Below are 26,367 nucleotides of genomic sequence, written 5' to 3'. Positions count from 1 at the left end.
AGTTTGGTGCTTTCGTCAAAGAAAAGTAAGTACTTGAGGAGCTTCTTTCGTGGATATGTATGGCGGGCGTGGTGTGTTCATATATAGGTACCAAGTTTAGTGCTTTCTTAAAGTAGACCATGAGGCCCAAAATGGGCTACAAATATAAGGCCTATCTCTATGGTACCCTTGGGAGGACGTGTGTGGGGACTAGTTTATTCAAATTTGGTATACCTAGTGCCACATGGATAGCTCCAACATGGTTCTCCTCCTTTTTTGGCTGCCATAGGCAAAGGCCTTAGTGTTTGGTTTCATATTTTTCTCTAAGGGATCATTGCAAGGAAGGGAGATTTATTAAGGGTTATCAATTATTTATCCTCTAGGGGAACTCCCGAGGGAATTTTATAATTGCAAGGAAGGGGGATTTATTGAGGGTTATCAATTATTTATGTCCCATCTCTCTCTCTCTCTTTTCATTTAGTTATTTAATTACTTTCTTTTCATTTTTCTCTCTCATTAGTGATTCTTTTCCTTTCTTTTTCTCTCTTTTTTTCATAAACTAATATTAATACTTTCTTTCTTTTCATTTCTTTTGATGGCAGGCCATCTTAAAATTTTTAATTATTCCCCACAAGGTCTGGATTTTTTGATGGCAGGCCATCTTAAAATTTTTAATTATTCCCCACAAGGTCTGGATGTTTTGATATCAATATCTTACCAACAGTGAGAGGGAGACGGTGTTTTGAGTGGTGAGAGGGAGAGAAGACACAGGGTGCGGTGTGCGTTTTTGAGTGAGAAATGCCTTTCCTCAGCTCTTCCTCTCGTCTCTCTCACTATCCAGCACCATGTCCAGCACAGCCCTTCGCTACCAGGGCTGCAACTCTAGACGCTAGGCTTTCTCGGCTCAAGCTCAGACCCTCGTCGTCATCTTCATCTTCATCCGGCTACTGCAGCGTCCGCATAACAGACGGCAAACCCTATCTAGGGCTCCCGTTTTGTGCAGAGAGAAGGAACCTCACCCGCATCAGGGACTCCAGCGATGGCTCTTTCCTGAGCCAAACGTCTGAAGAAGATGCTTCTGTGACATCTCCATCTGCAGCAGAAGGCCAGAAGGTAGCCTTGCCCTCCCCTGAGGAGGAGAAAGCTTCAACTGACAGCTCTGGCGATGGGGATGCGGAGAAGGGGGGTTTTTTTAAACAGGTCTCGGATTGGCTTAACCTCACCCCGGAGGATTTTAAGACCATTGCAGCCACCATTGTATTTTCACTCCTTTTCAGATATTTCATTGCAGACTTTAGGTATATCCCTTCCCTCTCCATGTTCCCCACACTGGAGGTCGGAGACAGAATTTTTGCAGAAAAAGTAAGTCCTCTCTCCCTTTTCCTTCTCAATGCTGTTTTAGGCAGGGAGAGGTTTATGGCTGCTCATGGACAGAATTGGGGGTGGGTGGGAGAAAGTGTTGAATATGTGGATTGACTCAAAAATGGCTGCGGCTGTAATAGTGTTTTGCACGGTGATAGAGCTTATATATATATATATATATATATATATATATATATATATATATATATATATATATATATATATATATATATATAGATGGCAAAAACATTTGTTTCAATGCCTTCTACGTCATGAATTGAATATTCATGATAGTTGATGGAAATGCTATACTTTGATATTGCGCGCTTGCATATGGTGGCTTGTTATGGGTTGTCCATATGCCATGATTTTCAACGAGAGGAGTGATGCGGAGGCATACCAGATATTGAACCCTCTAAAGGGGTGGAGAGATGATACCAAGACCATTGTATCCATTGTATGACCCAGGTAGCTTATGGGTGGCCGATCGTATGGATGCCTAGACCCAAAAGGCTGAGGGGTGAGGATGGTTTATGGATTGCTAGCTAGTTCCGGAAGACAAGGTCGTGAGGGACCTTATACCTGGATAGTTTACCGGTGGCTAGATTATGGCCTGGACGGGAAACCAAGGTAGTATATGATGGTATCTTTCATATGCGGTCTTATATGGATCATATTGGCCTGGTGCTAGGTTGATTGGGAGGTTTGACCACGACATCTAGAGGGAGGTTTGGTTGCATCAAGGTCAAGTCTCCTATCCTGAACTGAGGATCAGATGACAGGGATGAAGCAATGCCTTGTCTTATATAAGCTCTTGGAAGCCATGTTGATTGGCCGATTGCTGGTCGGCCAGCTCCATTGAACATAAAAAGCATAAATGCCGTGGACTTGAGGTAAACCACATGCCGATGTGGTCTTTGTGTGAAAATGGTATTTTTCCCAGTCCTAAAAGGGGGTTTTATCTGATTTTGTTTGGTTTTTGGGTCTCTTGCTGCTGGCTGAAAGCTGTCCTTGGACCGACCACCAGCACAACAGCATATATATATATGCATCGTTTCCTATTCAGCATCCATCACATCATATTTGACATCACATCACTAGATCTTCTGCTGCTGCTGCTGGCTTACCTCTTTAGCAGCCTGGGTCTTCACCATATCAGCGTTTTTCTACTGAAGCATATCTTGGGACAGCACCCCACTCTCTGCTCCATCACATCAGCGTTTTTCTCTTACAGCTCACCTTGGGACAGCAGCCCACTCTCTACTCTTCATCCTCCATTGACATCGGGACAGCAACCCTCTCTGCTCATCTTCACTCACCTTTGGACAGCAGCCCTCTTTGCTCATCTTCACATCGTTCGGACAGCAGCCCTCTCTACTCATCATCTTCACATTGTTGGGACAGCAGCCCTCTTTGCTCATCATCGTTTGAGACCCCCCTTTTTTTTGGGAAAAAATGGCCGTTTACAATTGTTTTTGAATGTTATGGGGCTTGCTTGCTTTTGGTGTCGTTTTAGGCTCAACAGCCAAGGATCTTTGGATGTTGACTTGTGGTGTGGATGCAAAGGATCTGTTCTCTCTATCCTTGTGAGCTCTGCTCCGTATTTGGAGGGTTGAGGTGAGGCACCTTCCTTAGTTAGGGCAACAAGAAGCAAAAGCTTTCCCTCAACTACCCCCCTCTCTCTGTTTCTTTGTAGACTGTCTTCCAACAATTGGGCCTTGGACTCTTTGGTCTCCCTTTAAAAAGCTCTCCTCCAACCTCTCCACCACAAGTTTCAAGCTCTCAAGCTCAAGCTCTCATAGCTCTAGGCTCTCAAGCTCTCCTCTCTTGGGCCTCGGCACTTGCAAGGCAACCTCCTTAGCGATGGTGACTTTGGCGAGGGCTCAGAGGTGCCCACTTCTCCTATAGATGATCACAACGAGAGCGATAGTGATGCCTTCTCCATCTAGGTTCTAGGATTTAGATTCTAGCCTGCGCTCTCTTATCCCTTTTTTTGTACTTGTGCTGCATCGATCTTATGGTGTAGCTGCCCTTAGTACTTTGCTTTGTACTTTTGTTTGTAACTTGTTTTTAATGAAATTTTGGCTTGTAGCAACCTCTGAACTCTCTATCCTTTCAAATTGATAATCTATAAATTTATAAGTGTAAAAAAAAAACCGTACTTTATCGTATCGTATTCTAAAATTTCATACGGTACAGTAAATTCCCCTATGATATCGTACCGTACTGTATCGTACGACCGTACGCCATCAACTATGGCTGAACCATCAGGTAGGTTGAAGACAACATTGAAGCCTCTTCGGACAGCCTTATGCACACCTAGATTTGCTGAGGGAGATGCACTACTGAAAGCTGAATGCTGAAGCAAAGCTTTGGACTGCCTTGTGTCACAAAATTCCTTATAGCTTCTATTTTTCTACTGTTCATGTGTGGCATGTGGAGCCTGACATGACATACATGTATGGCTGGTGTAGCCTGACTGGTGTGTCTGTGGCATATGGAGCCTGACATGACAATACATGTATGGCTGGTGTAGCTTGACATGACAATACATGTGTGGCTTGTGGGGCCTGACATGGTGTACATGTATGGCCATGGAGCCTGACATGATGAAAGTCTCTGGGACTAGCTATCTTGGAGATCTTGTGTATTTATGTTCTGGGAAGGTTTCGGAAGGATCATGAGCCTTGGACATTTTATCGGATACAACTGAGCAGATGGGTGTTTCTTCCAATATAATTGCACTCGTGTGTGCATGACTTTTATTTTATCTTTGGATGACTTGTCTTGTTTGCTTGGACAATGCCTGAGATTTCTGCCTGTGTTGTCCATGGGGCCAGGGATGTCTGGGCACCCTGTGGACGTGTATATGCACACCTGTTTGGGATTGACAGGTGGTCTACATGTGTTTTGCAGGTGGTAAGTATTCCCAAAAGCTCAATTTATTGCTTTATGAGTTCACATGTTAATAATTATGGGTGCAGATTCACACTCACTTATAAGTGATCGGACAACTTATAAGCGAGTACACATTGAGCAGGACTTATTTAATACACGCGGCGGCCATGACCGGGTACTGGACATTATTTGGACTCCCTTCGTGTAGGTGCCCCTTTCTGGACCAGAAAAGCACACGTGTGGGCCATTTTCAGCGGGGAAGCCTCTATTATTGACAAAAACTCTAGATTGGAGGAGGGGTGTATGCTTTTTAGGGTGCATGAGGGCTGGTCGGCTGGTTTTCAGCTTGTTGGCAAGTTTCTACAGCCATCCATTGCAACTGTGTCAAAATACGCAGCGGAAATGATAACCAAACTTGAGACCGCAAGAGCAAGGAGAGTGCAGAAAATAGACAGCACAAGAGAAGGAGAGAGATAGGCGTATAACTCTTCTCTATACACAAGATCCCGAGAAATAACTGAATGAGTACAATGTGGGGCAATGGGGCCTATTTATATGGCCCCATCATGCAGTTGGCTAGCACTAGTGGCCCTCACGACTGGGCACATCCAGTCGGCCAGCAAAGAAAAATACCACGACCCCTCCTGATGAAGTCGGCCAGCTCCTGGTACACATGAGTGCAGTCGGCCAGCATCAGAGGCTCCTGCCAGCCTGTGGCAGCCACCCACATCATGGAAAAAATGAAAAAAATGGGAAAAAAATACGGGGAGTGAGGAAAAATGATAAAACACCTATACAGGGCGGGCACACCCACAACAGAGGCCCTGGTGTCTGATAAAGATAGGAGATGACTTCTAACACCCCCTCTCAGCTCTTGGCTGGGAAACCAACCACAGGGAGTTGGGGTGCCGCCTGAGCAAATCCTAAGATAGCGACTTCGTGAAGAGGTCCACCGTACTGTTCTCCATCGAACAGAACTCTAGCAAGATGTCATCAGCAACGATCTGTTCATGAACAAAGTGTCTTTGGATGACCATGGGTTCCTCCAGTGGAAGCCCAAACTTGCAATGCAACCTCTGCAACCTCACCACCTCACAAGCAGCATCACAAGCAGCTCGGTACTCTGCCTCTGTCGTCGACAAGGCAAAAGATGACTGCCTCTTACCGCTCCATAAAACTGCTCCTGGGCCTGAAGTAGATCTCCTCGTGTCCGGATCTCCTCCCCAAACTGAGTCACTCCCACCGTGGTGTCGGACTCCATCAATCAATCCCCCTCGTGTACAAGAGTCCATGATCCTTCACATGCCGCAGAAACCACAGGATACGCAATCGTGCCTCCCAAAGAGTCATCTGCAACCATGAGCTCAACAGCCTCATCAGGAAGCTCACGTCCAATCTGGTGTCTATCAACTAGATCAATGAACCATTCTGCTTCTGAGTCAAAGAGGCATCACACTGCTCACAAGGATCAACACCTGTTACGGTGAAAAGCCAAGTCCTGGAAACCTGCTGAAGACCATGCAAGGCCTTCTGAAACTTGTCAACCACCCCCTCTGAATCCGGAACCACAAAGCCTGGGGTATGCTCCTCCTTCTGCAAGTAATCAACTGCCACCTGCCTGGCTTTCCGAAAGGTCCCCATGGAAAGAACATCATCATCTACAGGAGGTTCTTTGTCCCGAATACTACGAGACATCAGAGCATAAGTGACCTGTTCAGTTTCCTCTGATTGACGAACACAAGAACTACCAACATCAGTACTCGAGAGGTCTTGCCAATTGCTGCCATCTATTGGCAAGCTATCCACTATCTGGTCTTGGAAAGCCTGTACCAGCAGCATATCCACACTTAAGTGGCCATTACCAGACTGCCACTCATCACAAACCTGAGGACCTGGGAGAGAGAGTGCTGAAAGCTTGTAAACTCCATTCTCCACTCCGCCTTCCCAAACCACCTGGCCTGTTGCTTTGTCCCGGAGAGCAACAAAATGCACCCGTACGCCAGTCTTGCGAACCTGATGCACTGACAACAGATGAAAACCAAGTGACGGAACATACAACACCTGGGAGGAATGCTTTCCCCCTCTGCCATCGGGAACTATCTCCAACCTGCACTCACTGTGAACTGGGATAGGGGATGTATTCCCAGTAAGAATGTGACCAGAATACTTGCAGAGATCCTGTAAATCTGAACGGGAAGGAGTCATGTGCTTGGAGGCACCACTGTCTAGAATCCACTCCCGAGTATCCGTTGCGGAGAATCCTCCAATCTCCTCCTTGCTTGAAGAAAATGAAACATCAGTGTCTATCACCTTCAGGTGCACAAAAGCCGGAGTTTTCATGATTGCTGTTGAGGAATCTTCACCCTTCTCGGTCTTCCGCTTGGGACATTGCCTCCAATAGTGGCCTTTCTCACCACAATCATTACAGGTCCTCTCTGCCTTTAGTTTCTCGCGGTCAGCGCCGGACTTCTTCTCAGAAGACTTCTCCGAGGAAGCCTTCCCTTTGCTCGTGTTACGGCCTTTCGACCGTTGGCTAGTTAAGGCCTCTGAACCTCCACCTTGAGGAGGGTTCGTGAATCGTTCCTCTTGGTCCAAGACCATGGGCACAAGCTCCTCCCACGTGATGGTGCTGAGCTTGCCACTGGTAATCAAAAGACGAGTAAAATGCTGAGTAGTGAGAGGGCAAGTGCGACAGCAACGTTATGGCCATGTCCTCTGCCGATATGTCCTTCCTAGCCTGAAGAACTTCCTGCTGAAGAGCTTGCAGCTTGTTAATATGCTTCCGCATCGTCAACGACTTTGCAGGGCTCATAACCAGCATTTGTACTTCCAAGGAAATCCTCTTCATGGGCGATACCCTGTTGTAAAGAGAGGCCAAATGCTGCCATATACCTCTGGCCAGCGTCATATGCTTTACATGATGGATTACTTGCGTGTGTAGTTGAGAAAGATAAACGAACGGACCCTGGCGTTGACACGATCCCACATTTGTGTCTGAGCCTCCCGGTCCTTTCGGATCGACGGTAACTCCCCTTCCTCTACTTCCGGCCGTGGAACCCCAACAATGACGAAATCAGCAAGGTCATAAGACTCCAGAACAGATTCCATCATAACCTTCCATATGCCGTAGTTGTTCCCGTCCAACTGACGGTCCACTGGGAACGTGGGGAGTGTCGGGATCTTCACATGCTTCTCAGCCATCTCTAACAAATCTGGCATCGCGGGGATGTAACTGAAAAAGGGTGGGTGGGTGGGAAAAAAAAACTCTAAACCTGCAAGTGGCTGTCCAGCACTTTAGCCTGCCTTCCTCTTGCAACTTCTCTTGCCGAACAGTCCAAACAGTCCACCAATCAGCAACGTAACTATCCCCCTCTTGCTCAGAAAACTCCCAAGATCTATCAAGAGCCTAGGGCTCTGATACCATGTCAAAATACGCAGCGGAAATGATAATCAAACTTGAGACCACAAGAGCAAGTAGAGTGCAGAAAATAGACAACACAAGAGAAGGAGAGAGATAGGCGTATAACTCTTCTCTATACACAAGATCCCGAGAAATAACTGAATGAGTACAATGTGGGGCAATGGGGCCTATTTATATGGCCCCATCATGCAGTTGGCTAGCACTAGTGGCCCTCACGACTGGGCACATCCAGTCGGCCAGCAAAGAAAAATACCACGACCCCTCCTGATGAAGTCGGCCAGCTCCTGGTACACATGAGTGCAGTCGGCCAGCATCAGAGGCTCCTGCCAGCCTGTGGCAGCCACCCACATCATGGAAAAAATGGGAAAAAAATACGGGGAGTGAGGAAAAATGATAAAACACCTATACAGGGCGAGCACACCCACAACAGAGGCCTTGGTGTCTGATAAAGACAGGAGATGACTTCTAACAGACTGAAGTTCACCGGATGCATGAGAGAAGCTGGCCGACTCCTTCTACATGTTCTCCATTGCTGGCCAGCGGATTTACAGCTTGAATAGAGGCAGGAAAGAGGTTAAAAACAAGGAAGAAGAGCTGGTCGTGGGCTTCTGAAAATACCAAGGCACTTGTTTTCATAAGGCAATTTGAAATAGTCTTTTGCACTGAGGAATTTATTGAGAAATCTATGCTCAGGCATGTGGGTATGCATCTTAAAGAGACTGCAAGTGATTGGTGGATGGCAAAGCTTTTGGATAGGACAGTTGCTCGTACATGGATTGCTTTCAAAGAACAATTTTATGATCAGTTTCTTCCTCCTCACTTTGAGAAGGATGTACGAAAGGAATGGGATTGGCTAACACGGGATGAAGGCGAATCCGTTTCTTCTTATGTTTCAAAGTTTTGGCGGATTCTTCTCAAGGTCACACCTTTCATGACGATTAGTGAGGATGAGAAGAAAATAAAGTTTGAGTCAGGGCTGCAACAAATCATTTATCAAAAGAGCCTTGCAGTGTACTCCCACAACACTTTACAGGAGTTCATATACTCAACAACTATTTTTGAGGAGTTGCATGGCAAGGGAGCATCAAAAAGACAAGAATTCAGCTCATACAAGGGAAAATTCAGAGCTAGAAATGAGCAGAAAAAGGGTGAACAGCCACCTAAGTTTATGTCTCATGAGTCCAAGGATGCAAAAGGGGGCTCAGAAAAGAAGCCGGGGGGTAAAAAGGATGATCCTAAGCTGTCCAGAGAGTATATCTTTGATTGCATGAGAGGGGAAGTGCTTCTTATGTGGGAGCAAAGATCACATGAAAGCTCAATGCCCCCAGAATCTCAAAAAGAATAATGTGCAGGATGCCAAACGAGTGTGAATGTTATACCCGATGTTCAGGGTAACACTGCACATGAAACAAAGAGCAAGATTTTATGCAAAGCTTGGGGCAAGTCAAAGGACCAAACAGCTTTATTCCTTTTTGATAATGCCTCAACAGATAACTTCATATCCATACAGATGGCTGCTGCTCTTGGGTTAAAGCTTGAGGAATTGGGCATGGACTTTCATGCAGATGCTGTCTTTGAGGGCAAGGAAGTTAAGGTCAATCCCATCATTGGGACGCTTTGCATACAAATACAGGGATATTTGGATCATGAAGACTTCCTCGTGGCACCACTTACAGGATGTGATGTGATACTTAGGATGCCTTGGCATTACTGTTTGGATTCCAAGATTTTGCACAAAGAAAAGAAAGTTATGTTTCCTCATAGGGGTAGGGAAGTTTGTATTGATGCGGGTACTACTGGGAGTACCATACCCGTTATAAGCCATATATCTATTTCAAAGGCAATAAAGAAATCAGCTTGTTCTTACTTGGTCTTCGTACGTGATAATGTTGAGCATGATGCTGTAGCTCCCGTAGATCAAGATAAGATTGATTTCTTAAGTGAAAATGTTGATTGTTTTACCGATTCACTTCCAGGACAGTTACCGCCAGAGAGGCCAGAGGATCATTGTATTGACATAATCCTTGGGAGTTCTCCTCCTAACCGACCTCCTTATAGGGTGATTGCGGCCCAACAGGAGGAAATCATGACTCAAGTAAATGATTTACTTGAGAAGGGGTTAATAAGGCCAAGTTCTTCGCCTTATTGTTCTTCAGTTTTACTTGTGCAGAAAAAGGATGGGACATACACAATGTGTGTTGATTACAGGGCCCTTAACAAGATCACTATCAAGAACAGGTTTCCGATTCTTCGAATCGATGATATTCTTGATAAACTTGAGGGAGCTGCTTGTTTCAGTTGCATTGATCTTAAGAGTGGTTACCATCAGATTCGAGTGGTACCTCAAGATGTGCACAAAACGGCTTTTCGAACATCATTTGGATTATATGAGTATTTGGTTGTGCTATTTGGACTTACGAATGCTCCCGCCACTTTCAATAGAATGATGGACATAATTTTTAGACCTCACCGCAAGTTCACAGGAGCTTTCTTTGATGATATTATCATTTTCTCAAAGAGTGAGGCTGAACATAAAGAGCATCTTGCCATTGTTTTTGAAGAGCTAAGGAAACATAAGCTTTTCATCAATGGAAAGAAGAGTGAATTCTTCTTGTCAGAAATTCACTATTTAGTGTTGGGGTAAAGGCATTATGCCCACCCTTATAGTGTGTACAAGCCCATAAGTTATAGTACATAGTACACTTAGTACTTTTAATGTACTAAGTGCACACTGTGTACTAGTGCAATATACATGTGTGATAGGGGAGTCACACACTCATCTTGATGAGTTGACTTATCCCCACAACTCTCTCTCTCTCTCTCTCTCTCTCTCTCTCTCTCCCTTGTTTCTCTGTGTATGTCTCCCACATGAACTCTAACCCTAATTCTTCTTCTCCCATTCAACTGGTATCAGAGCCTGCAGGTCGACTAGGGGTTGACGCTGAGTTTCTTCAGAAACGCGTAGCTGAAGCTGAAGCTGGAGCAGGCCCGTCCTCTCTGTTTGATCGAGCAAAGAAAGCCCAAGACTCCCTTTTCGTCTATGTATACTCTGGAAAGGCCAAGGTGTGTGAAGCGAAGGCTACAGAGGCGTGGTGCACATGGTAGAAGCGATGACCACAGCCGAATAGAGGCCTGACGGAAAGAGCAGGTGGCGGGTGTCCATACGCACGCGTGTAATCGTGAAGGCAAGGCGTAAGAGCTCCGTCGATCGGCAGCAATACGTGAGGTAGCGAGGAGGCCAGCGCATTCAACCTTGGCTACCTGCGCTAGGCGAAGCAGGCGGACAGGCGCATACCTGGTGCGGTGAACGTGGAGCGAAAACACGTGAGCGTTGGGCGAAGGCGTTGGCAACTGGGCGTGAGTGAACACGTAAGAGCCAAGCGGCTTGTTCATTACGAAATCGCTGTAAGTTTTCCTGCGTATAAAACCAGGAGCGCTCTGCGTTTCTCTTGCTTTGCGGATACGCATCAACCTATCATCTCGGGCCTGTGCCCAGAGCAGACACAGCTTTGCGACACATTTGAGCTATGGGATATCTGTGTGGGATGTGCCCATCTTGACGCCTTCCTATGATCTGGAAGGCCTCTTGCACAGGAAGTCATTATATCCAGCAAAACTGGGCCTCCCTCACCTTCTTCTCCTCTACGGCAAACATCACCAGCGGCAGCATCATCTATACAGCAGCACCAAATTCATCACCCCCTTTTTCTGCAACAGAAAATCAAAAATTACAAGGTATTCTGCTTCAATTTTTTTTTGGGATTTGCAATTGAGCAAGTACAATCATCAATTGAGCAGGTACAAGTGCCGAATTGCTCAGTTTTGAGCAAAATTGGCAAAATTGGGTGACATTGGTCACAATCAGGATCAATTTGCAGGAAATTGGATGTCAAAATTTGGGGCTTTTGATGTAATTGTGCAATTAAGCATTCATACATGCTGTATGATGTGAGAAATCGCACATTCGGGCAAAATTGCAGCAAATTGCAGTGCAAATCAAGGGGCTTTTGTGCCGATTGGATTGATTTGCATGCAGGCAATCGCATTTGATGCTGTGGATAATGTGTTGATGCCTTACAAGCACTCAATGTGCCTGTAAATCAAGGGGCTTTCATGTATTGGATGTATATGTGGCCTGGGGGAAGCATCGCGAAGACTCTGGATGCCTTCATGTGCGTCAATGTACCATGTATGATCAGCAATTGATCTTAAATCAAGGGGCTTTTCAAGATCGTATGCTTGTTGAGCTTGGCAAAGCAGCAGGCAAGACTTTTATGCTTTGAATCCTCAGAAATCAGCTTGCAGTCAAGGGGCTTTTGCCCAATTTCTGTTCAGGACTGTTGTATGAAGTGTTCGGGACTGTAAAAGTCTGATTTTCACTCATTTGGACAGCCAGGAGAGCATTTATTGCTATTGTACCTGCTGGTACACATTTGGCACAGCTTTGTGCAAGTTTTGGCATGGCTGTACACTGATTTGAGTGAGGAAAAGGCTCGATTTCAGCTGCTGTACTTGCCAGTACAGGTTTGGTACATCATTGGTGAGCACTTAGTACTGCTGTACAGTACTTTGGAAGGGGAACAGAGCACATTTAAGGTGCTGTCCTAAATCTGCAGCAACCAGATTTTGGTGTTTTCATCACATACAGTGGAGAAAAGTTGCATTCTTGCTTCCGCAGTGGGAGATAAAGCTTGGGAGAACAACTGTGAGCACTTTGTGTGCTTTTGGTGCAGTGTTTGCACATTTTGCAGGGAGTCAGGCATTGACAGTTGCATATTGCTATGGCAACCACAGGTGAGAGCTCTGCATTGCTTCACATCAAGAAGCTTGAAGGCTCACATAACTATGATATTTGGCAAACCCAGTGCTATAATGTGTTGCTCCAGAAGAAGCAGCACAAGCCTATCAAAGAAAGGGGTGTAAAGCCCGCTTCTCTTACTGCTGAAGAGTGGGAAGATATGGATGAGCTGGCAAGATCCACCATCATGTTGTCTGTGTCAGACACTTTACTTTTCAGCATTCGTGAAGAGAAGATAGCTTGGGGAATGTGGTAGAGATTGCAGGACTTGTATGCCCAGCAAAGTGCCTCAAGCAAAGTGTATTGGTTGAAGAAACTCATAGGTCTTCAGATGAAGGAAGGGGCGTCTATGACAGCCCATCTAAATGAGTTTAATGGTATTGTCAGCCAAGTTATAAATCAAAAGTTGGCAATGGACGATGAGTTCAAAGCCACTTTTCTGTTATGCACTTTGCCAGAGAGTTGGGACACATTCAGGACAGCCACTAGCAATTCAAATGCTATGCTGTCATATGCAGATGTTGAGGGTGCTCTTCTTCAAGAAGAGATGAACAGGAAAAACAACTCTGTTGGAAAGTCCAATGCAATGAATGCACGTGGGAGATCCCAACAAAGGGGAAAAAGCCAAGAACGGGGAAGGAGCAAGTCTCGCTCCAAAAAGGACTTGGAATGCCATTATTGTGGCAAATAGGGACACATTAAAAAGCAATGCTACCAATGGAAAAATGATCAAAAAGAAAAGGGAAAAGGCAAAGACAAAGAGAAAGATGAAGCCAAAGATGTAAAGCCAAAGGGCAAAAGTGGAGTCAAAATTGAAGAAATCAATGTGTCACATGCAGGTGACAGTGAGGATGAGTCCTATTTACGTCTTCACTTGATGCCCATTCACTTCTTACAGGTGGTCATGGTATGCACTCATGGATCATTGATTCAGGTGCCTCCTTTCATGTCACAGGTTACAGAGACTTGTTTGTCAGGTATACTGCTGGCAATGAAGGAGTGGTTTATTTGGGTGATAACCATGCATGCAAGATTCTTGGCAGAGGTGATGTGAGGCTTGTGTTTTCAGATGGCTCACAGCTTATGCTCCATGATGTCAGGCATGTGCCTGAGATCAAGAAGAATCTGCTTTCTACTGGACAGCTTGATGATGCTGATTATGTTACCACATTTGGTCGTGGAAAGTGGAAGATTAGTAAGGGCTCACTGGTTGTTGCCAGAGGCTCTAAGGTGGACACTCTTTATTTCATGCATGCAGGTGTTTGTCACCATGCTAATGTAAATGCAACCGAGCTGCCGGAAATCTCTATGTGGCATAGCCGGTTGGGACACATGAGTGTCAAAGGAATGGAGCAATTGTCTCGTTTGGGTTCCTTGCCTTCTCTAAAGTTTTCAAGTTTTCAGTTTTGTGAGCATTGTATATATGGTAGGCAACTCCAGTGCCCCCACAAGAAAGCTCTTGGACAGAAAGATGCTCAGTTAGAGCTTGTGCATACAGATGTATGTGAGATGCCTCAGCTTTCTTTGGGAGGGGCAAAATACTTTGTGTCTTTTATAGATGATGCCACACGCAAGGTGTGGGTTTATCCTCTTCGTTTGAAGAGTGATACATTCTCAGTGTTTCAGAAGTTTGTTGCTCATGTTGAGAATCAAACTGGTAAAACACTGAAGGCTTTGCGTTCCGACAATGGTGGAGAGTATATGTCCAAACAGTTTCAGGACTTTTGTGATGCTAAAGGCATCAAGAGGGAGCTCTCTACTCCTTATGATCCTCCACAAAACGGGACAGCAGAGAGGATGAACAGGACCATTCAGGAGAAGGTCCGTTCTATGTTGTCACATGCTGCATTACCTCATGGTTTTTGGGCTGAAGCTGTTATGACAGCCGTTCACCTTATAAACAGGTCACCTAACACGAGGCTTGGTGGGAAAGTGCCGGAAGAAGTATGGACAGGGAAGCCTCCGTCATACAAGCACTTGAGAGTGTTTGGTTGCGTTGCGTACGTGCACATACGCAGGGAAATGCGCACCAAACTTGATCCTAAGTCTCACAAATGCATATTCCTAGGATATGGTGACAGAGGTGAAATGGGGTATAGACTTTGGGATCCCGTGAATAGAAAGATTATACGCAGCAATGATGTCGTTTTTGATGCATGCATGTATAAGGAGCCTGCAAGGCAACAGGAGCCTGGCAGAGTCATCTTTGATGATGATGGACATCACGGACAACAACCAAGGGCTGTAAATCAGCCATTACAGCAGCAAAACCAGCCCTTAAATGGTGCTGAAAATGGTCCAAATGGACAGCTAGAGATGGCAGAAGATATCCCTATGGATATGCCACAGTTAGAGGAGATACCGGGCATGATTTTTCAGCCTTATGGCATGGAACAGGAGCCACCAATAGGTGATATGCAGGCTGGACAGCAACCTGCAAATGATGGTCATTGGGTACGGAGGTCCACAAGACCCTCCAGAGCCCCTGACAGGTTTGTTCCAGGGGTTGACTACTTGATGCTCACTGACTGTGGGGAGCCCTCATGTTATAAGGAGGCTTTACAGAGGGCAGACAAGGCTCTATGGGAGCGTGCCATGAAGTCAAAGATGGATTCTCTACATAAAAATGGAACTTGGAAGTTGGTGCATTTGCCTACAGGCAAGAAGGTTTTGCCATGCAAATGGGTTTACAGGCTCAAAGTTGCACCTGATGCAAAGCCAAGGTACAAAGCCAGGTTAGTGGCTAAGGGCTTCAAGCAGGAATATGGTGTGGACTTTGATGAGATCTTCTCTCCAGTGGTCAAAATGACCACACTTAGAGCTGTATTAGCTTTGGTTGCTCATGATGATCTGGACTTGATTCAGATGGATGTGAAGACTGCATTTCTTCACGGTGATCTCCATGAGGAGATATATATGCAATAGCCAGAGGGTTATGCAGTGAATGGAAAGGAGAAGCTTGTATGCAAGCTGAAAAAGAGTCTTTATGGGCTCAAACAGGCACCAAGGGAATGGTATCATAAATTTGATACATTCATGAAATCCCAGGATTTCAGGAGAAGTGACATAGATCACTGCTTGTACACCAAGAAAGCTTTGGATGGCAGTCTATTGATCCTCATCTTGTATGTTGATGATATGTTGATTGCCGGGAAATCTCGTAAAGAGATGGATGCCTTGAAGAAGAGGCTGCATGAAACCTTTGATATGAAGGATTTGGGTGATGCAAATCACATTTTGGGTATGCGGATACTTCGGGACAGAAATCAGCATGTGTTGTATTTGTCTCAGAAGGAATACATTGGCAAAGTTTTGCAGAGGTTCAATATGGACGGGGGGAAGAAGACTAGTACTCCTTTGCCTCCATATGTGAAACTCAGTGCTATGGACAGCCCACAGTCAGATAGTGGCAGGGCTGATATGGCCAAGATTCCGTATGCTTCAGCTTGTGGCAGTCTCATGTATGCCATGGTTGCTACTAGGCCGGACATTGCATTTGCAGTGGGAGTGGTTTCTAGATACATGGCCAAACCTGGTAAGAAGCATTGGGAAGCAGTGAAAGGTGTCATGAGATACCTGAAGGGCACACAGGACATGTGCATTTGTTTTAACAAACAGGATGCATTAGTGCATGGTTATACGGATTCGGATTATGCCGGTCATCCAGATAACCGGAAGTCTACTACCGGTTATGTGTTTACATTCACAGGAGGTGCTGTGTCATGGATATCCAGGATGCAGAAGTGCACTGCCTTATCTACTACAGAGGCCGAGTATATTGCAGCCACAGAGGTTTGCAAGGAGGCATTATGGCTATCTCGGTTAGTGGTTGATTTGGGTTATACAGGGGATATTCCATTGTTGCATTGTGACAGTCAGAGTGCCATCCAGTTGGCAAAGAACCCTGTCTTTCATGCAAAGACGAAGCATGTGGATGTGAAGTATCACTTCATCAGAGAGGTGATAGAGAACAAGCAAATTCAGCTTGTTAAGATTCATACGGATGACAACCCGGCTGATCTGTTGACAAAGAGTTTGCCTCCGGAGCGGTTTGCTCATTGCAGACACTTGATGGGCATTGGATGAGGCCAGTTTCAGCCTTGATATGGCCTTGTATATTATCATGTACATGCTGATTTTTTCTTTTCCTTTACTTAAGGGCACTTTGCCTTTAAGTGGGAGGTTGTTGGGGTAAAGGCATTATGCCCACCCTTATAGTGTGTACAAGCCCATAAGTTATAGTACATAGTACACTTAGTACTTTTAATGTACTAAGTGCACTATGTGTACTAGTGCAATATACATGTGTGATAGGGGAGTCACACACTCATCTTGATGAGTTGACTTATCCCCACAACTCTCTCTCTCTCTCCCCCTTGTTTCTCTGTGTATGTCTCCCACATGAACTCTAACCCTAATTCTGCATTATGCCCACCCTTATAGTGTGTACAAGCCCATAAGTTATAGTACATAGTACACTTAGTACTTTTAATGTACTAAGTGCACTATGTGTACTAGTGCAATATACATGTGTGATAGGGGAGTCACACACTCATCTTGATGAGTTGACTTATCCCCACAACTCTCTCTCTCTCTCTCCCTTGTTTCTCTGTGTATGTCTCCCACATGAACTCTAACCCTAATTCTTCTTCTCCCATTCATTTAGGGCATATTGTTTCCAAGGATGGAGTATGCATGGATCCCACAAAGATTCAAGCAATCAAGGATTGGCCAGAACTACAGAATGTGCATCAAGTTAGGAGCTTTATTGGTTTATGCTCGTACTATCGTCGATTCATTCGACTCTTTGCTTCACCGTTACATGATCTAACGAAGAAGAAAGTAGCATTCCGTTGGCCGGAACCCGAAAAGACAGCTTTTCAGAAGTTGAAGGATGCCATCATATCAGGGCAGTTCTTATTATTCCAGATTTGCATAGATCTTTTGTGGTCGAGTGTGATGCATGTGGAGATTATTTGGGGGCTGTTTTGAACCAAGAGGGACATGCAGTGGCTTTTGAAAGCCGCCACTTGCGACATGCGGAATTGTATTTGCAGGTTTATGAGAAAGAGTTGTTAGCCGTTATTCATGTCCTTCAAACATGGAAGCATTATCTTTTGGGGGCTGAATTTATGGTAAAAACAGACCACCAGAGTTTACGGCACTTTCTTACACAGCCTAAACTCTCGGAAAAGCATCTAAGGTGGGCAAACTTCTTGTCCATGTTCCATTTTCAGATTTTGCATACCTTGGGCAAGAAGAATTTGGTGGTGAATGCTTTGTCACGCAAGCCACAAGTGCATTCCATAACTACCGCCTACCACCAGGACTTATTAGGGATGCCATATATGTATGCTTTGGACATAGATTTTCAGCTTATTTGGGCTGATTTGAATCATGGTACTGCTGTCCCATCTTATTCGATTAGAGATGGGTTTCTGATGATGTAGAATCGTATTTGTGTAGTGCGTGAATTACGCCAAAAGGTTATGGAAGAGTGTCATGCTCCGCCATATGCTGGTCATCGTGGTATTCTGGCTACTACATAGGCTTTGGAAAGATATTTCTTTTGGCCAGCTCTACGCAGGGATATTGAAGCTTATGTGCGAGAGTGCATAATGTGTCAGAAAGTCAAGTTTGACAGACACAAGACACCTGGTTTACTTCAGCCCTTACCCATTCCACAGGAACCATGGGAAAGCATTGCTATGGATTTCATTATGGATCTTGCCGAAATTGGCACATGGAAATGATGCTATATGGACTATTATAGATCGTTTTAGCAAACAGGCACACTTTATTTCTGTGAGGAAAACAATGAAGCCAGAGTACATGGCAAAGTTGTTCTTAGCTCAGATTTTCAAACATCATGGCATGCCCAAGTCTATTGTGGGGGATAGAGATGCTCAGACTACTAGTCTTTTTTGGCAGGTATTGTTTGATAATATGGGCACAAAGTTGAGTTTTTCATCAGCCTATCATCCTGAGACGGATGGTCAGAGTGAAATAGCAAATTCAGCTGTGCTTGACTTGCTCAAATGTTATGTATCTGAGCAGAAGTTAGATTGGGAAAAGTATTTGCCATTGGTTGAATTTGCATACAATAACACAGTGCATTCAGGCTCCATTTGAGATAGTCTATGGCAAGGTGGTGCTTCCACCTATCTTACGAATAAAAGATGAAATCTTTGCAGCAGATGAGTATGTCCATGATTTGGATACTGTGTTTGCACAGGTTCTGACAGCCATAAAAAGATCTCAAGCTAAGCAGAAAAAGACAGCTGACAAACACAGGTGAGAGGTGGTTTTCAAGGAAGATGATTGGGTATTACTAAAGTTTGAGAAAGCACGTCGTCGGAAGCAGCTTGGTAAGGAAGGCTGGTTTCCTAAGCTTTCAAACAGGTACTACGGGTCATTCCAAATTTTGCAGAAAATAAATGAAGTGGCATATAGATTGGTATTGCCTGATCACTGGAAAATCCACAATTTGTTAAGGCCTTATGTGGGACCATGTCATGTGCATAAAGTGCCATGGACATTCTCAGATGCTGGTCCAGAAGAGGCAGCCAGAAAAAGAGTATAAGAACCAGATAGAGCTAGGACTTGGAGCACAAGGTGCAGAAGTGGACTAGGAGAAGGATATGAAGAGGACAAGGTGCAGAAGTGGACTAGGAGAAGGACTTGAAGAGGACAAGGTGTTGTCGGCTGCATGACAAGGTAGGCGGCTGTACCAGAAGTAGAGAATTCAGGCGCTTCAGTGTGTATGGTGGCCGACCAGCAAATATGGAGAAAAGAGCCCAGTCGGCTGCCGACCAGCTGTCGGCCAGCTCTTCTAGTATTCAAGAAGCCTATAAGTAGGCATAAGTACTCCTCATTGTAATCATTCATTTCTTTATGGAGTGGATCCTTAGGGTCCTTAGAGTAGGGCGAATTTGGTGATGTTCACCCTTTTTACAAGGCAGCCTAGGACTGTGGACTGAGTACCTTTTTGTACCATATGATATATAATGAATTTCCAGCCATCTCTCTCTCTCTCTCTCTCTCTTCTCTCTCTTCATGTTTGTGTTTTGCATCAGCATGTTTCTAGTAGTGTTTAGGGTTGAAAGAAGACTCCCAGAGCTTTCGCGTGTTACATTGGTATCAGAGCATCAGGCTCAGCAAAGCTAAACACTGATTCAGTCCTATATGATGGTGTACAGGTCCAAGGTACAGGAAAGTACACAGATACGAAGCCCAAGGCAAGGAGCACAGAATCGGGAAGAGCTCCCAGGAGGTTTGTTGGTGGTGTTCCACAAAGCCAGAGGGGATGGCAGTCTTGTGAGCGAGATAGGTTCTCGGGCAACAAGGGAGGATTATCCTCCAAGGGGTGATGTGAGTGCCAGACTCATTTCTCAGGAATGAAGACCAAGACAGTGTTCAGAGTCAAGGCAAGAATGGATTGGGGACTAGATGGAACAGATGCATAGATTTTATTCCGAGACAGAGTGGTTTGGAGACCGGGCCGGGATTTCAGAAAAAAGGGTTGCGAGAGATGGATGGATGATAGAGGGACTCCGGGAATAGAGTGGGATGATGACAGTCATCCAAGAACAGGTTGGAATCGTGTCATCAAGTTTAACAGAGGGGGATGTCATGTGCATAAAGTGCCATGGACATTCTCAGATGCTGGTCCAGAAGAGGCAGCCAGAAAAAGAGTATAAGAACCAGATAGAGCTAAGACTTGGAGCACAAGGTGCAGAAGTGGACTAGGAGAAGGACATGAAGAGGACAAGGTGCTGTCGGCTGCATGACAAGGTATACTAGAAGAAGAGAATTCAGGCGTTTCAGCGTGTATGGTGGCCGACCAGCAAATATGGAGAAAAGAGCACAATCGGCTGGCGGACCAGCAGTCAGCCAGCTCTTCTAGTATTAAAGAAGCCTATAAATAGGTATAAGTGCTCCTCATTGTAATTATTCATTCCTTTATGGAGTGGATCCTTAGGTTGCTTAGAGTAGGGCAGATTTTGGTGATGTTCACCCTTTTTACAAGGCTACCTAGGGTTGTGGACTGAGTATCTTTTTGTACCATATGATATATACTGAATTTACAGCTTTATCTCTCTCTCTCTCTCTACTCTCCTCAGGTCTGCGTTTTGCATCACCATGTTTCCAGTAGTGTTTAGGGCTGAAAGAAGACTCCCAGAGCTTCTGCATGTTACAGACCACCTTCTATGGAACCAGTTTTGGAAGATCCACTTGAAGTGGATGAACTTGAGGAGGTATTGCAACTTGAGCAGATAAATTTTATAAAGAGCCCAAGCATGCGGGTGGCAAGCTAGTGCGCAGGTATCTTGTGAAGTTTAAAAACCATTCGGCTATGGATGCAAAATGGATGGACGAGGATTATTTTGCGGATTATCCGGAACTTATGAAGGCCTACTTGGAAGCTTTTCAGTTGCGGTCAACCCCTTAGAAGCTAGGGGGAATGTCACAAAATTCCTTACAGCTTCTATTTTTCTACTGTTCATGTGTGGCATGTGGAGCCTGACATGACATACATGTATGGCTGGTGTAGCCTGACATGGTGTGTCTGTGTGGCATATGGAGCCTGACATGACATACATGTATGGCTGGTGTAGCTTGACATGGTGTGTCTGTGTGGCATATGGAGCCTGACATGACAGTTCATGTATGGCTGGTGTAGCCTGACATGATAGTACATGTGTGGCTTGTGGGGCTTGACATGGTGTACATGTATGGCCATGGAGCCTGACATGATGAAAGTCTCTGGGACTACCTCTTGGAGATCTTATGTATTTATGTTCTGGGAAGGTTCCGGAAGGATCATGAGCCTTGGACATTTTATCGGATACAACTGAGTAGATGGGTGTTTCTTCCAATATAATTGCACTCATGTGTGTGCATGACTTTTATTTTATCTTTGGACGACTTGTCTTGTTTGCCTGGACAATGCCTGAGATTCCTGCCTGTGTTGTCCATGGGGCCAGGGACGCCTGGGCACCCTGTGGATGTGTACGTGCACACTTGTTTGGGACTGACATGTGGTCTACATGTGTTTTGCGGGTGGTAAGTATTCCCAAAAACTCAATTTACAGTTGTATGAGCTCACATGTTAATAATTATGGGTGCAGGTTCACACTCACTTATAAGTGACCGGACAACTTATAAGTGAGTACACATTGAGCAGGACTTATTTAATACACGTGGCGGCCAAAGACCGGGTATTGGACATTATTTGGACTCCTTTCATGTAGGCGTCCCTTTCTGGACCAGAAAAGCACACGTGTGGGCTATTTTCAGCGGGGAAGCCTCTATTATTGACAAAAACTCCAGATTGGAGGGGTGGGCGCATGCTTTTCAGGGTGCATGAGGGCTGGTCGGCTGGTTTTCAGCCTGTTGGCAAGTTTCTACAGCCATCCGTCGTGACTGAATTCACCGGATGCATGGGAGAAGCTGCTCGACTCCTTCTGCATGTTCTCCACTGTTGGCCGGTGGATTTACAGCTTGAATAGAGGCTGGATAGAGGTTAAAAACAGGGAGGAAGAGCTGGTCGTGGGCTTCTAGACAGTTTACCTTCCGATCGGAGGTTTGCAAGCTTGTGCACAATTGCTCGTCGCTTTCTTTTGTGGCTACTGAGGGCTGGTTGACTGTTGAAAACAGCCTTTGAGGGCTAGTCAACTTGCCCTATGAGCCAGACAAGAAGAAGATGAAGATGATGTGTTGTCCTGGTCTGATGTGGGAGTGCTATGGGCTGTCCATAGTTGTCCTGCATGTGCTTGATGCCGGGAATGCTCACTTGGCTGTCCATAGTTGTCCTGCATGTGCTTGATGTCGGATATACTCACTTGTGCTGAGAATTGTCAGCAAATTCAGATTATGTGATGTTTTTTCTTGTTTTCATATTGTATTGGAAGAAACAGGTGCAGCCAGTGGTGAACCTTGGGCACCTGCAAAGTTGTATTGGAAGCAGGCTCCTTTTTGGTAATCTAACCATGAAGGGGGGGGGGGGGTGGTTAGCCCATTTTCTGGCCCCTAGTGTGGTGTACCGTGCAAATTTGTCATCTTGTTTTAACTGGCATGCACATGTGTATTTTCAGATTTCATGATTGATTAGATTTTCCGTGTTCAGTTGCCCCTTCTGTTTACACCTTGGGACTGAAGCACTCAGTGCTTTGGCTGAGAATGATGCATGCAAAAGATAGAGGTCTTAGGCAGTCATGTTCTGCATTTTTCTACTGCTGAATTGGGTGAAGAATGAGATGATTTGAACAAGGAAAGTGGGGGCTGCTTATATATGAGGCTAGGCTCTTGTTCCGTAGGAATAAACTGCTGTCGGCAAGGTAAAATACCCATGACTCTGTTTTTTTAGCATTAAATGGTATTTATGCTTGCCATCACTTCACATGTGTTAGGCGCTTGCTGAAAGTTGCTGGCGATTGCTGACCTAGGCTTCATAGAGCTGGCCGACTGGATGCTAGGCCTCCTATATGTCCCTTAGGTGTGACCCATGGTGCCCACAAGCCCAAGGTTCATAGGCTAGCCTAGAGCCTTAATACCTTTGGTAAATTCATTTAAATGCTCTCTGGCTAAATGCTAGGGCAACCTACATGAATGATTGTTCTCCAAGTGGGTTAAGTGACAGGCTCTGACACCTACGGCTTGGAATGACCTACGTAGCTCGTGCCTTACGTGTCCTTGGACTAGGGCGCATAATAGGGTGACGGCATACGACATGTTCCTAAAAGATACTATTTCTGTATATGTATAGCATTGATGATGAGCTAGTTTGTCACACTGTACCTTAGTGCATGGGTGCATGTGACAATAGGTCTATGCATGAGGCGGGAAAGTTGGTGTGACTTGCTACGATATATGGGTTGATATAGTTAACAAATGACCGTGTAAGCGTGTACTCTTAAAACTATACACGCAACGAAGTGCGAACGGGAGCCACCAACAACTTTGTTGCATAGAGTTAGCTAGTGACTAGTAGCAAGCACTTGCACATATAGTTTTGGGGTGTGTTAGGATAAAATAATTCGAGATTAAGCTTATAGTGGTTTATCTCCTACTTGGATTCACAAGGACCTGAATCGAAAAGAAAGGAGTGATAATGTTACATCTCTAATTGGGCCTTGGGCCAATGTTAGTTGGGGGTTAGGATAACATGGGGTTAAGGGGATATGCTATAAGTTATAACCCAAGGTTAGGGTTAGGGTTTAGCCAGGCGTAGGGGCTGAGAAGACCCACCCAAGGCTAAGGTCTAGTAATGAGGTCTAGATTGGCCTGGAGTCAATAAATAGCTAACTAGAGGCTAATTGCTTAATAATAAACAATGGGCGATAGTAGCTTGGTGATTACTGTATAAGTGAGTTTGGGCTCACTTATGATCATTATGGGGTACCCACGCGGTGGAGGGAGGCCTATCAAGGCGTGCAGGATCGCAAGGCCAAACTCCAGAGCAACTTGGTGAGTGTCCTTAACCCACCAAATCGGACACCCACCAAATGGTTTTATAATGACCTATTGTGAAGTGTTCTTAACTATAAGGTGACTTAAACTAGCTCATTAATCAATAATTACTAACACACATTTAGGTAAATGCCCCATAGATGAGCCACTGATTGGCATTATTCTAATCTCGTCCGTTTTATGAGTCTAGTTATGACTTTTGGGGACATAGCATCGAGTCTCCATAGGAGGATTATTTTCTCCTCTCTAGATCATAGTCTAGTCCCTTCACGGACCGTTGAAGTTTCTGGAAGAAATTTATCTTGGATGTAGATGAAGTGGAGAGGTTTCCAGCAAATATCCTGACCATCGGAATTTTGGGTGCACATGCACCTCATAGGGAGAAAGGGCCATTGTCAAATAGAATGTTAAGTGCTAAAGTGCTCGTCAATATTACAGTTTTTATAAGGAAGTGCTCCTTTCATGTCATGTTGTTTACCCAATATAATGAGTATTGGCTCCCACTTTGTTTTAGGTTTCATACTACTTCAGAAAGCCAGAAGTACATGATGTTGTGATCTTTACGGCCCCTTCAATTTTGCAGGCAAGTAAGTGTATAATGCTGCTCTTTTGTTCGTCTGGAAGAAGAAAATTCCATTCATGTAACTTGTATTTCAATTAACGGCGTTTGGCGTGTTTTATTTTGCCGTTGTTTCTCAGGATAGAGGTTATAATTCTGGGGAGGTGTTTATAAAACGAGTTGTTGCAAAAGCTGGTGATGTAGTTGAGGTATGCTTTGTATGGTTTGCTTTTTATCACCAATTGCAGCTGCGTGCGTGCGTGCGTGCGTGCGCGAGAGAGAGAGAGAGAGAGAGAGAGAGAGAGAGAGAGAGAGAGAGAGAGAAATGAAATGAAATGAAATGTTATATTAACATCTTCAAAAGGCCATAATGACCTATGAGACCAAAAGTTACATCATGGTGGATCTGATACAATGTCTGGATAAAAAAACCCAGAAAATGAAAAATAAAGATGATACTACTGGCACCTAGAAAATGAAACTAGAACTGGAATATAGTGAGGGGGGGGTACGCTATGGAGGTGAGTGGAATATAGTGAGGGGATACAATATCATGTGGGACGGAGGGGTACACTATGGAGGTGAGAGAGAGAGAGAGAGAGAATTACACAAGCGCATATATGCGTGAGCATATACACATGCTCACATGTACACGCACACATATACATATACATATACATGTGCGCGTGTGTACACATACATAATACATAAATATTGATATTGATACATATTTTCCCTAGGTTGTGCAGCCCAGTTGGTAGGGGTTTTGAATCTCCAGGTGGGATGCGGAGCTGAAATCTAGCTGGCTCAGCTGATGGATGTAGCATTTTCTATCACTAAATAAATATGTTACCTTGTCAAAAGAAAAAAGAAAAAAGAAAGAAAGAAAAATTATATATATGTCTATATATGTATACATATATATGTATATATATATATGTGAGAGAGAGAGAGAGAGAGAGAGAGAGATCTGACGAGTATAGCTTGTTTTCTATGAATATTTGTATTGTTGTTGCTTTTATGTTCTGCACGAGTTTGTATCTAATGACCAATTTATTGGCAGGTTCACGATGGGAAACTTATTGTGAATGGTGTTGCTCAGCAGGAGGATTATATTGCTGAGCCACCAACATATGATATGCAATCTATTGTGAGTTTCTAAACTTTGCTATTTCAAGAGTCTTCTTTGTGAAATCTGTGTTGTGCAAATTTTAATTGGTTTGATGCATATTGAAGTTATGTACAGAGCTAATTAAAAGCCTAATGAAGCCCTAATGAAGTGTTTTAGTTTCTTCTCCGAGGTTTCTTCATACAGAACTTTTTTCTGTTTGAATTTGGGCAGTATGTACCAGAAGGATGTGTATTTGTTATGGGCGATAACCGTAACAACAGCTTTGATTCACATGCCTGGTAAGTGCATCAGCATTTTGGCTTGAAGAGAAGCCTTCTGCTGTACAAGTTTTTGAACGGTGTCTCAATTGATGCTGTTGAAATAAATGCAGGGGACCGCTGCCTGCACAAAACATACTGGGAAGGTCGGTGTTTCGATATTGGCCTCCAACGCGCCTTGGGAGCATGGTGTATGAAAAGGATGCTTCGAAGCCACTGGAGCTTCAAAAAGCATCATGACCTGGAGAGGAGATTATTTCCTCAAGGCAAGCACTCACTGTACTAACAATCTCTCAAAAAGGTGTACCATTTGAAGTTTCTTTGTCGAGAAACTTTCTTCTACTTGATTCTAGGACCACCTAGGTGTATTTACAAATGGAAAGACAATGGAACATGGGTTGATCAGTTTTTCTCATAATTTTCTATGAAATTGAGTTAGGCAATTCTTATGCTTTCATTGACAAATGACCTTGTTTTCCAAGGCACTTC

General features: G+C 44.6%; 1 protein-coding gene across 1 annotated transcript; it reads left to right on the top strand.

The window, feature by feature from the left end:
• The first annotated feature begins 678 nt into the window (after positions 1 to 678).
• Positions 679 to 26,343, top strand: LOC147627744 (uncharacterized). The gene is made up of 6 exons (XM_086814689.1): positions 679 to 1,341; positions 24,445 to 24,513; positions 24,630 to 24,698; positions 25,553 to 25,639; positions 25,832 to 25,899; positions 25,992 to 26,343. Exons 1-6 carry the CDS (start codon positions 778 to 780, stop codon positions 26,116 to 26,118), a joined length of 984 nt encoding a protein of 327 aa, XP_086670815.1. The 5' UTR covers positions 679 to 777; the 3' UTR covers positions 26,119 to 26,343.
• The last annotated feature ends 24 nt before the right edge of the window (positions 26,344 to 26,367 follow it).

The sequence above is a fragment of the Cibotium barometz genome, chromosome 20, assembly GCF_041138505.1.
Source record: "Cibotium barometz isolate CiBa-2024 chromosome 20, ASM4113850v1, whole genome shotgun sequence".
Classification (NCBI taxonomy): Eukaryota; Viridiplantae; Streptophyta; class Polypodiopsida; order Cyatheales; family Cibotiaceae; genus Cibotium; species Cibotium barometz.
The sequence above is the reverse complement of the archived record's forward strand: the minus strand, read 5'-3'. Positions and strand labels throughout refer to the sequence as shown.

What these genes read in the sequence shown, in the direction of transcription:
- LOC147627744 (XM_086814689.1), top strand. Translation starts at nt 778, where the DNA reads ATGCCTTTCCTCAGCTCTTCCTCTCGTCTCTCTCACTATCCAGCACCA. An exon ending in CGGCCCCTTCAATTTTGCAG is followed by an intron (nt 24,514 to 24,629) that starts GCAAGTAAGTGT and finishes GTTGTTTCTCAG; the next exon opens with GATAGAGGTTATAATTCTGG. An exon ending in AGCTTTGATTCACATGCCTG is followed by an intron (nt 25,900 to 25,991) that starts GTAAGTGCATCA and finishes AAATAAATGCAG; the next exon opens with GGGACCGCTGCCTGCACAAA.